General features: G+C 51.4%; 1 protein-coding gene across 8 annotated transcripts in view; it reads right to left on the bottom strand.

Moving 5' to 3' along the window:
• The window catches only part of LOC144736013 (tyrosine-protein kinase SYK-like), a 34062-nt gene that overhangs the window by 6672 nt on the left and 14667 nt on the right, over nt 1-12723 (bottom strand). For 7 of the 8 annotated variants that reach the window (XM_078618675.1, XM_078618655.1, XM_078618647.1 and 4 more), the window contains exons 4-8: nt 10314-10477; nt 6002-6140; nt 4579-4657; nt 3193-3215; nt 2671-2754 (exon numbers count right to left, since the gene is read on the bottom strand). In XM_078618675.1, the coding sequence (XP_078474801.1) occupies nt 2671-2754; nt 3193-3215; nt 4579-4657; nt 6002-6140; nt 10314-10477 (489 nt within the window). The remainder of the gene's footprint in view (nt 1-2670; nt 2755-3192; nt 3216-4578; nt 4658-6001; nt 6141-10313; nt 10478-12723) is intronic. The other variant, XM_078618676.1, reaches the window with a different exon arrangement.

Genomic DNA, 12723 nt, shown 5'->3' with positions numbered 1-12723 from the left:
ACCACCACCATCATCATTGACATCACCTTCACAAAAAGCACAACCATCATCATCACCATCAAAACCACAACCATCATCACCACCACCATTGATCATTGTCATCATCAGCCATGATCAATCCACTGCTGAATGAAGGCCACCCCAAGCTGCCATACAGACTCACAAAGACAATCCTCCCCGAGGGGGTGGTGTGGCCGGGATAAATGCACGGCCACCTTTGTCTCCCCAACGCGGATGTTTACGAGCCAATCTCGTGACTCAGTTCGGGCTGGGTCAGATGGAACTCCCTCCATTCGTGTCCAATGATGGCACTGGGTTCATGGCGCAGTCTACCGAGCAATAGGTTTGCATACAAAGACAAAGATCCCCCGTATAGCCTACATCGGGGAGAAAGTGTCACACAGTCACGCAAAGACAAATACATAGACACACGCACACTCTTACACACACACATACATAGACACACGCACACTCTTACACACACACGTAAAAAGACAGACGCATGCACTGACACGCGTGTACACACAATCACATCCACCTACTCATTCATGGCATGGACACCATCATGACCCCCCCCCTCCCCACCGTGTTAGCTACAATGGGAATCCACAACAACAGCAGCCTCCTAATGGGTGTCCCTGCTTCGTGGATAAGGGATGGAGCCCATTAGCTAGACGCTGAGTCGAGTGAGGTCGATGTTCTGCTCATCTCATCATTAAAACAGCGGTGCTCGCCTGCTGTTTACCAGCCGCTTACCAGCCACGCGGAGCCAGCAATGTAAATTACACATTTCTATGGCAGGGGCGAGTCTGTCCACAGGATACCCGCTGCTGATGCTTCCCCACAAAGTGGTGCTTAATTGTATCGACCCCGGAGGGAGAGATGATGGGCCGAGTGAACAACACCCCACAACCAGGATTCTTAACTCGCGACCCTCCGATCGCGAGCCGCTCGCTCCACCGTTGAGCCACACGGCCGCATACGAAGTGACGCTAAACGTTGTTTGTTTACCATTCTCCTGATGAAGGCCAGAGAGCTGAAACGTCGATATTTAGAATGTGTTTTCTTCGCTAAGATTAAAAACAGTTGTATTTTAATTTCAACAAAATTGTATGGTATAGGTGGCAATGTTGGGCGTGTGGATGAGTAGGTGGGTAAGTGGTGGGTAAGTGGTGGGTAAGGAAAGTGTATGGTTGAGCAGGCAGATAGGTGGATGACTACATAGGTGGGTAGTGAGTAGGTAAGTCTTGGGTGATGAGAAAGGTAGGTGGGTAGGTAAGTGGGTCGATAGGTGGGTGGGTATGTGAGTAAATATATAGGTAGGTGGCTGAGTAGGTAGGTGAGTGGGTAGGTTGGTAGGGCAGGCAGGTAAGTAGGTGTGAAGGCAGGTAGACAGACATGCAGGTGAGACAGAAAGTCTCTTTGCTAAGGGAGATATTTGACATCATTACTTTAGCCATAACCAAACACTGCAGTTAGATTTAACAACACACAGAGGTGTGCAACACTGCACCTACAAAAGCTCTCAGCCTTGCCCAGACCACGGGCACAAAATGACTGCACGTGCGACCACGTTGTCGTTTAGAACCCCCAACTCAAAAGGGAAAATGTGGCCGTCCCAACGGCGGACAGCCGCGGTGGGACAATGTGCTTCCCTAAAACGATCACCGCGACATCGCCGGGAGCGCGACCGTGGCGAAGTTCCGAGCTGCCTACCGCGTCAGCGGCGAACGTGCCATGCACGCAGCGCCAGATCCACGCAGCCACCGCTGCTGCTGCTGCTACCGCTGCCTCCGTGGTATTGGTTATAAATAAACTACGTAGCGTTCGACTCAAACGCGCATCGCAGAGGCAAGAAGTCGAGACCGTATTCTTTGGGTCTTTCGGCAAAGTCACGTAGATAGGTCAAAATTGTTATTTTCTTTCAACCTATCTACGTGACTTTACCAAAAGACCCAAATAATATGAATTCCTGCAGTCACGGAAGCTTTAAGTGAAGATTTCAGTCGAGACCAGTTCCGTCCTAGCTAGGTCTCATCAGTACGGCACAGTCGTCCATGTTCGCCGCCGTCATCTGCCTCGTATGTGGAGAGGGATTAAGTTTACACCGTGGGCACGCCATTAGCATTCGAACTGGAGGCAACGGCCCATCCAGACGTGTCCATGACGAGGGAGGCCCGATCCCAACAGACGGAGACTTCCTCGACCGCGGCGCCACGATTGATGGTCGGACAGCGCCATCTGCGGCTCGCACGGAGTAGCCACTGCAGCTTTGGCTCGGCCATTCGACCGACGGGTTGATTTTGGTTTTTGGTTAACAAAGTGGCTTTAACACACAACGTCAAGCGGTCAGCAACAAAGAGCACCATCAAAGTTTTGAAGAGATAAGGATTAAGTTATTCTTAAATTGATCATTCACGGGGACCAATGGCCTATGATTGATGATGAATCGTCACGTTTGGTTGTAGATCGAGCGTCGTCATGTTTGGTAGCAAATTGCGTCTCTCAGATTCAGAAGAACCACAAACACGAGCTGGATGGCAGCAGCAGCCAGGCGGCGGCGGTGGTGGTGCTGGTGATAAGACAGCGCTACCGACGATTTCCCAAGCTCTACGGTCCTCCACACGGGGGTGGGGGGGGAGTGGATCTTTCCCTTCGTAGGTGACCTACCGGGATGAGGTTTTTCAGCCGCAGGGCGCTGGGGAAGGATGAAGAAAACCAATTCTTGCGCGTGGGTTCGTGAGTGCTCGCCTGCTGCGGGGTGGGATGGACACAGACAGCGCAGGATGCATCCCCTTGTGTCGCGTAGGGACAGCTGCCACTAGGGGGGGGGGTCCCTAGGTTGGACGGCAGTGCGTTGTGTTTGTGTATGTGTGTGTATCTGTGCGCACCTCTCCGTATGTCTGTGTGCTTGTGTTTATAATTATTCTTACGTGTGTGTGTGTAACTACGTGTGTGTGTGTGTGTAACTACGTGTGTGTGTAACTACGTGTGTGTTCATCGGTGCTCGCTAACAGCACTTGCCCCATCAGTCTGTTAAGGCTACAAGGGAGATATTTGTACATGTGTACACGTGTGTGTGTGTACAGTATGTGTGCCTGAGTGCGTAAAGTTACTGTGTTGTGTGTTTACTTGCATTGGTGTGTCATTTGATGCGTTTTCATTTGATTTTAATTCAAAGGTTTAACTCACATCCACGTAGTTTCCATACAGATCTGAAAAAAACCGCACACACACGAGGGCATCACACACCACTCCAGCTCTCACATCCACCTCAACTATTACCAACTAACCACCACCACCTCCACCATCCCTACTACCACACCTACACCATGATCTCCATCTGCACCACAACATCCTTCACCATCACTACTGCCACACCTCCACCACCACCATGATCTCCATCTGCACCACAACATCCTCCACCATCACTACTGCCACACCTCCACCACCACCATGATCTCCATCTGCACCACAACATCCTCCACCATCACTACTACCACACCTCCATCACCACCATGATCTCCATCTGCACCACAACATCCTTCACCATCACTACTGCCACACCTCCACCACCACCATGCTCTCCATCTGCACCACCTCCTCCACCATCACTACTGCCACACCTCTACCACCACCATGATCTCCATCTGCACCACAACATCCTCCACCATCACTACTGCCACACCTCCACCACCACCATGATCTCCATCTGCACCACAACATCCTCCACCATCAACCAAACTACCACCTCCACCACCACCATGATCTCCATCGGCACCACAACATCCTCCACCATCACTACTGCCACACCTCCACCACCACCATGATCTCCATCGGCACCACAACATCCTCCACCATCAACTAAACCACCACCTCCACCACCACCATGATCTCCATCGGCACCACAACATCCTTCACCATCACTACTGCCACACCACCACCATGATCTCCATCTGCACCACAACATCCTCCACCATCACTACTACCACACCTCCACCACCACCATAATCTCCATCTGCACCACCTCCTCCACCATCACTGCTGCCACACCTCCACCACCACCATGATCTCCATCGGCACCACAACATCCCCCACCATTACTACTGCCACACCTCCACCACCACCATGATCTCCATCTGCACCACATCCTCCACCATCACTACTGCCACACCTCCACCACCACCATGATCTCCATCTGCACCACATCATCCTCCACCATCACTACTGCCACACCTCCACCACCACCATGATCTCCATCTGCACCACAACATCCTCCACCATCACTGCTGCCACACCTCCACCACCACCATGATCTCCATCTGCACCACAACATCCTCCACCATAAACTAAACCACCACCTCCACCATGGCCGTGACCTCCCCCATCGGCAGCAGCACGTGCAGTACGGGTGAGCGTGGAGACCGTCGACTCACCGTGTACTCACCGTGCACTCACCGTGTACTCACCATACACTCACCATACACTCACCGTGTACTCCCCCACGTATCGTGCACAGACCCACGTGATGTGTACTCCCCCACGTATCGTGCACAGACCCACGTGATGTGTACTCACCCACGTACTCCGGGCAGATGCACGCCTCCCCGAGCGCGCACATGAGTCCATCCTCCTTCATACTGTAATGCTCCACCATCTACGGGGACACGGGGACACGGGGAGAAGGAATCAGACGCAAGGGACACGAAGACACCCCGAGCAGTCATCGCGACGTTCCTCTGCAACTCGAGGCAACTTTGTTCCAAGCGTGTTACAAGTTGCTGCGACTGTTGCACAAACAAGAGCTGCGATTGGCTGAGTCAGGCTGACATGCCCATCATGGATTAACGTGGCCAAATTTGTTGTCGTGAAACCCTCCACCACCCGACATAGCCAAACAAATTAAATTGTCCGAGCCCATAAAAAGCTCAATTTCAGCATCGTCACATTGGTTGCGACAACGTGGGCGTTGTCTCCGTAGCTTACAAATGTTTTACAAAGCGGAAGAGCGGAGGAACTTGCGGTATTTGACAAGAGGATGTTGAGCAAGGGCGCTTAAAACGCAACTGGGCTTGTGAGAAACAACGCTGCTGGCCTGTCTACCCCGAGCCTCGGTTCCTTACCGCTCGCATCGCCACCAACATCGAGCTGGTCGTCGTCGTCATCCCCACTGCGTTATCAATGTTACTGTAAACACGCTCGCGTCAAAAAATTTGAACGTCTACAATCTTCTTGGTTCTTTCGGTAAAGTCACGTAGAAGGGAAATAATAAAATAATAAAAATACTACATAATAAAATAATTCTCACGACGTTTCGGCCACAACGCAAGCAGCCGTCCTCAGGTGAAGAACAGGTCTGTCGGAAAGCTCATTTAGACGCTGTCTTTCCGACAGACCTGTTCTTCACCTGAGGACGGCTGCTTGCGTTGTGGCCGAAACGTCGTGAGAATTATTTTATTGGTTTATTTTTATTATTTTATTATTTCCCTTCGACGTGACTTTACCGAAAGAACCAAGAAGATGAATCCCTGCAGACTCGTCTACAATCTGTTGTTGCCTTTCATGGCGAAGCGATTTCCTGCTCAAACAAGCATCGAGGCGGTGGTGCTCGTCTCCTGTTGACAGCCCTGCAGGGCCGGTGGTGGGAATTCCACGTGTTTATGGATCCCGCTTACTTGGTGTGGCTTACTGTGTATGGCTTACTGTGTATGGCTTACTGAATAACCCCAACTCTTATGTCTACTTCTCCCAACTCATAGCAAGTCTGTATCTGGGCACGACTCACTGATGAATCCGAATGATGATGATGATGATGAAGCCCCATACACCCCTCTGGTCAATCATTTGCAAGCTGCAACCTGAGTTTGACTCACCCACGACCCCCGCAATTTCAAATGCCCAACACGACAACGCCGTGGGTTCTCAATGAACAAACAAAACCCCTCCGTCGCTTCACCGTCGTGTGTGTGTGCGGGGTGACCCCCTTGAGCGGCAACCCAACCTGCCACAGGGCGTCAAACTTGCGGCCCTCGGGGATGGACAACTTGGTGGACTTGTCGGTGTCCACCACGTAGTGGAACACCTTCTTCTTGAACACCAGGCTGATGGCGAATGAGCCCGCCGTGTTCCGCTGGCGGATCCTGCACGCGGGTTTGTGGATGTCAACGACGTTTGACTCTTCAGCCGGTTCACACGTTTCACCACCCCGAGACGTCGAAGTCGAACCCTGACGAGTGTACGTGCACACACGCACGTACTCACACACTCACACAATCACACCCACACACTCACACACTCCGACTGATGCTCCTGCTGTTGTGGAGTGACTCATGCAGCCAGCTATGGCTGCAGAGTTTGGTAGTACATGTTGTTTACGTCGTTTATTGTGAAAATTCGGTCACAGTTCCTATGATCAGTTTTTCATTGCTTATGGCTTTATTTGGTTAATTTTCGAAAAGTTTTTGCTTTGGCCATGTTTGTTGTAGTACAGAGTTAGACTGATGGCCTTAATCTAAGTTGTCTTGTGGTTGTTGTTGTTTGACTTGAATCCCACTGGGAGTTTTGCGCAGTGTTGGTGTACGGTGCTTTTTCTGCAATATTTTGCTGTCTTTTCTTGGATTTTCTGTTTGCACATAAGTCACTTTAAGATGTTTTCTTGTTCATGTTTTTGTTTTTTGTTTGTTGCGGTTGCACCCGATTCAAGAGCCGAATGGCTCACAGTGCTATACCTAATAAATGAAACTTGAAACTTGAACTCACCCACACACTCGTACACTCATACACTCACACACTCACACACCCACACTCACACACTCGCACACACTCACACTCGTACACTCACACTCACACACACTCACACTCGCACATACTCGCACCCTCGCGTATACAAGGCAAGGATTCCCCGTGCAACCTGAAGAGACCGTCGGGGCAAGTTCTGTAAGCGAGCACCTTTGAAGGCCGGCACGTCACACGAGTGGGTGGGTGGCCAACACCACACACGCACACACACACAGCACACACGCATTGACACACATACGCACATTCTAAATCGATAACCTACACGGGATGCGGGTAAACAACGACTATCAAGCCCAGTTCCACACACTGGGCACTGCTGCCAAAGGATTTCGTTACAAATTCACGAAGGCGGTGATGATGGTGGTGGTTGGTCGTGGTGATGTAGGTTGTGTTTGTGGTCGTGACGGTAGTGGTGATGTTGACGATGGTGGTTGTGTTACTTCACCTACAGATTCAATAACCCAGCAACTTAACAAGTCACTCATTTAAGCAGCTAAAGGGGGCCACGTGTCTTGATGGGATCGGGGTGATCATTGTTACAGGAGCTGTGCGCCTGTGTGGTATGGGAGGGGGGTGGTCTCTGTATATGTAGGTGTGTGTATGATCGTGTATATAGTATGTATAGTGTAGCGCGCTACGCTACGAATCCGCCTACCCGAGTTCGAATCCAGCCCACAGCCAACACCAGTGGCGATTATCTCAACCAGTTGCGGGCCTCCCCTAGGTCGACTCAGCCTCAAATGAGTACCTTGGGCGGTGTGTAAAAACATAGCCGATGGGGAGACAGCAGAGGTCGAGCGTGAGACAGGGAAGAAGAGTATATGGGGTCCATTCCTAAACCTTAGAACAGTCTTAAATACCTGAGCCCGGAGTGGCAGCAATGACCTGGCCAACCCCCCCTCCCTCCCCCAAGGAAAATTCCTCCCCCCCCCCCGCCCTGATGAGGCCAGTGTGCCTGATACCATCGGTGCGACTGGTAACGCTGTCCATATTGTCAGGATGTTGCAATGTGATGATGTGAGGATGTGGAAAACTAAATATTATATATATACAAAATATTGTTTGGGTCTTTCGGTAAAGCCACGTAGATAGAAAAATAATAAAATTATCACGTTTCGATCGCAACACAAGCAATCGTCATCAGGTGAATAAATACAGTGGGAGAGCTGCTGAGACACGAAGTGATATGGGCTGGAGATGGGCTCAGCCCAAGGGTAAGTGGGCGGGGCTAGAGGTGGAATTTGCATGTCAATGATCGGTGATGTACCTCCACGACGACGACGCAGCTATGGAGGTGGCCATTCTATTGCGAGAGATTAGCGTGTCAATGTAAACGAGCCACCGCACCGGCGGCAGTGCTAGTGAGACATCCAGCTCGTTACAAAAAACGAGGGACAACACCACATCGAGGAAAAGGATCAACGGTGGCTGTGTTAGTGAGACATTTAGCGTGAATGTCACTCAGAGACACGGAAATAACTGCTGGCATCGGCAGGTAGGATGGAGACATCAGAGCCAGTTATGACTTAACCTGGTTAATAACTATAATAACGTCCTTCCAATGATTGCTCAATTTGCATCCATCTTCTCGGTTGAAATTGTGTCTGTGTCTATATATCTGGATGGCTTCATGAATTAATCTTTGTTGATAGCCAGTGGGCTTGCAGAGTACCTTCGTCTTGGGAAAATCAATTTCGTGTGTGCCCACAGCGTTGAAACAATGGTCAACCACGGCCGAGGTATTGGTCCTACCGCGTTTTAGATCTGCCTTGTGTTCACGAACACGGTCCGAGACATGTCGCTTAGTTTCCCCAATGTAACTACTGCCGCAGCCGAAGCTTAGTTTGTAGACGCCGGGGTATTGCATGTCAGGGATCCTTCACAGATGGAAGGACGTTAGTGACGAGCGAGTACCTGGCACGGTGTGTATAAAACACAGCACTGGGTGGTAGTGGTGGTGCTGTGCTACACCACCCCCTCGTGTGCCGTGCCGGCCTTCACCGGTGCTACTCGCTGCCGGCCCCAACAGCGTGCTCGAGGCTACGCGGGGACCTTTGTCCTTGTGTGCCTGGCTACAGAGGGGCCCATTGTGTGCGCACAGTGGAGGAGCGCTTGATGGCCGCGGTGCCGGGGTTTTCGTGGCGTCTCTACGAAGCCGGGGAAGGGGTAGGAGGAGGGTAGTTTGAGTTCTCCAGGAAGTGGTAGCCGCAAGCGGAACTCGAGCACAGCAGTATCAGCAGCGCAAATGTCAGCTCCGGGGTTGGTGGATCACACGTCTGATCCCGAGACCAACACCCCCCCCCCGAAACCGGTCCTGGTCTTTCCTTCACCTAGCTGCATTGACCAGCATGGTGAAGTATGTTCAAACAACCCCCTATGATCGACACGACGGTTGGGGGGGGGGGGCTTCATCTGGCAGTGGACTGCCGGCTGTGAGTTGTTCCCTTCAGAGTGTTCGACTTCGCTGTGTGCCTCTGGCGCTCACGGGAACGAGCCGAGTAGGTTTCGTCGTCCATGCTGGATTCGCGACTCGTTGTGACGGGAAGGCCCCCCCCCCATGGGTGTCGAGGGCGAGCCGTGGACAATGAACGGCCCCTTTGCTCGGGCATAGAGACGACCGCGAGGGAACATTTTGCCACCACGCAGAATCCGCAAAGTTCCGCATTGCGTTCTTCATTTGCGCTCGTTTTTACACCACCGAGTCTCAGGACCCTCTTGTCAGGAGGGCCATGCCAAGTTTCCGTGGTAAGGGTCGATGTTGGTGCTGCTGCTGCTGCGATCACGATGCAGCCAAACGACGTTTGGCCATCAGCGGCCCCGTGGTGTGGAGCGATTTCAAGCTCTAGTACGAGGAGGAAGAGGAGGAAGCCGGAGGACCCAGAGGAAGCCCGCGTGAATCAGAGGGGAGAGACAGAGAGAGAGAGAGGCACCAGCGGCACCACGGCGCCGCCAGCCCCTGCCGTGTTGGCTTGGTGGTGGAGGCCGAAGCCAGGCCGCACCAAGACGAGGCCCTCTTGTAAGCGAGTCGACGGACTCGTGATGCCACTGGGCGGACGCTATGGAAGCAGCAGCATCAGCTGGGAGCCGTGGCGATTTGCTGAAGCAAACAGCAATGGTAACACCCCAAACCACCAATACACTTCCTCAATCTTGTATGTAAAAATAAAAAAACTATAATTATTTATTAAGCGAAAGATCCCCTTTTGTTGGGTCTGAACTGATTCACGCATATCCACGTGAGCACATACACTGTATGTACAACTACACAATCATACACAGAGGTGTGTGTTTGTCTATACAGGTGTGAGTAAATGCGAGTACAGGTGAGTGAGTGCATGTGGAGGTGAGGGCGTGCGTGTCCAGGTGAGAGATTATATACAGGTGAGTGACGCAGATGAGTGTGTGTACAGGTGAGCGATTGTGTACAGGTGAGTGGCACAGGTGAGTGGCACAGGTGAGTGGCACAGGTGAGTGGCACAGGTGAGTGGCACAGGTGAGCGCGTGCGAGTACACACAGGAAGCGGCCGTTGGGCACTTGGCGCTGCGACAGGAGTCGCTCCTCGGACGTCTTGCGGGAGATGGAGCCGTGGAACCACGGCAGCTTCTCGTGCAGAGACGACGCCACCTCCTTCTCCAGGTCGGGCCTCTGCCTCGCGATCAGGGCGTCCGCCTCCGCACCCTGCACGCAACCGCACCCCATGCACCACACGCACCACACCGCACGCACCACACCACACCGCACGCACCGTGCCACACCGCACGCACCACACCACGCCACACCGCACGCACCGCACCACACCGCACGCACCGCACCACACACATCGTGCCACACCGCACGCACCACACCACGCCACACCGCACGCACCGCACCACACCGCACGCACCGCAACCACACCGCACGCATCGTGCCACACCGCACGCACCACACCACACCGCACTCACCGTGCCACACCGCACGTACCACACCACACCGCACGCGGGGAGAGGGCCAGGGAGGGGTGCAGTTTAGCGGCGTGCACAGAGGTGCATTGACTGAGCAGAAGCTCTCAGCCTTATGTACATCACCAGTTCAGAAGAACTGTACCGTGGTCATTGTTGCGTCAGGCCCAACTGCGTGGCCCGGGTTGGTTCTCGAGCCACGTTTGTTTTTGGGTCCGGTGCCATGCGGCGGTCGTTATGGGCCCAGAATTCCTGCCATGAGCCCTCCACCACCCGACGGGACCGTCACGCTGGCCACCGGCACCCGTGAGCGTGCGCGTGCCTCTCTGCCGCGTGGAGTCTGACTGAGAGAACTCCTCCTGCTCGTGGCTCGGCAAGCACCCACGGGTTCAGGTCGTCAATGGGGACTCGTCTGTTTGGTCTCCGGCCTGCACTCATGTCTCTGTTGTGACGTGGGCCCTAAAGATGATCCAAATAACTACCGACCTATCTCAATTTTGTCCCCGTTGATGAACATTTTTGATAAATTATTTAACTACCAAATTAGCAGTTTCCTGTCCGCCAACAATCTATTACATCTAAAACAATCTGGGCTCCGAAAAGAATACAGCACCACATCTGCTGCATTAGACTCTCTGAATCACATTTACAGTAGCCTTGATAATAAGCAGTACTGCGCCTGTCTTTTTCTTGACTTGTCCAAAGCGTTTGATACAGTACACCACAACATCCTGCTTAGTAAAATAAGTTGCCTCGGTTTTTCCGAAAACACAGTAAAATGGTAAAAAAATTACCTCTTTTCTCGCACCCAAACTGTATTCACAGATGGTTGGAGGTCAAACAGTGTTAAGATAACAAAAGGGGTTCCACAGGGTTCCATTATCGGCCCCTCTTGTTCTCTCTTTATGTAAATGACTTGGGCACTGAACTGGATTATTCCAGGGTAAATCTTTTTGCAGATGACACGGTACTGATTACTGCTGGCCGCTCTCCGGATGACGTGATTGCTAAGCTCCAGAGTAATTTCAACAAACTACAACATCAGCTAGTTGCTCTTAAACTAGTCCTAAATCCTGCCAAAACCAAGGTGCTATGCTTCTCACCAGGACTAAAGCAGGAAGTTATTTTCCCCCAATTACATTCCTTAAATAATGATCAAATAGAGCAAGTCAAGATCTGTAAGTATCTTGGGGTCATCCTGGATTCAAAACTGAATTTTGAAGATCACATTGCTTATATTGGGGAAAAGACACAAATTTAAATTGGTTTTCTGTATCGACACAAGCACTGCTTCCCCCCTATGTTCCGTTTGGAATTGATAAAAGCTACCGTACTGCCTCTACTTGATTAGTGTGACATCGTGTATACATCAGCCCCCAGTACTGTACTGAAGAAGCTTGACTCAATGTATCACTCGGCCTTAAGATTTGCATTGAACTGCCCATATAGGACTCACCACTGTGATCCCTACATTGGGTCAAACTTAACATCTCTGAATGTTCGACGGCTTGTGCACCAGATCTTATTTATTCATGATGTACTTACAAAAAAATCCGCAGATTACCTGCTGGATCTCCTCTCTGTTTCAAAGAACAAATTTGACCTAAGGTCTACACTCATTTACCAGCTTCATATTCCCGATTGCCGTACATATACTGGAGAAAGGGCCTTTGCTATTGATGCCCCCAGGGTCTGGAATGCTGTTGCCAAAAAATCACTCAAAACTGCTCTAGAGGAGTTGTATACCCCTAGCTGCCAGTGCTATTCAGTGGCCTAAAATAAAATGTTTCGCTCCGGATGATCGCTGCAATGTACGACCTGTGTTTTTATTTAGTGTGCTGATCTTAAAGGTGCATTGAAAAATTATAATACTCCGATTGATGCTCCTGCTGTTGTGGAGTGACTCATGCAGCCAGCTATGGCTGCAGGGTTTTGATAGTACATGTTGTTTATGTCATTTATTGTGAAAATTCCGTCACAGTTCCT

Source organism: Lampetra planeri, chromosome 3, assembly GCF_965212315.1.
Source record: "Lampetra planeri chromosome 3, kcLamPlan1.2.h2, whole genome shotgun sequence".
Taxonomy (NCBI): Eukaryota; Metazoa; Chordata; class Hyperoartia; order Petromyzontiformes; family Petromyzontidae; genus Lampetra; species Lampetra planeri.
The sequence above is the reverse complement of the archived record's forward strand: the minus strand, read 5'-3'. Positions and strand labels throughout refer to the sequence as shown.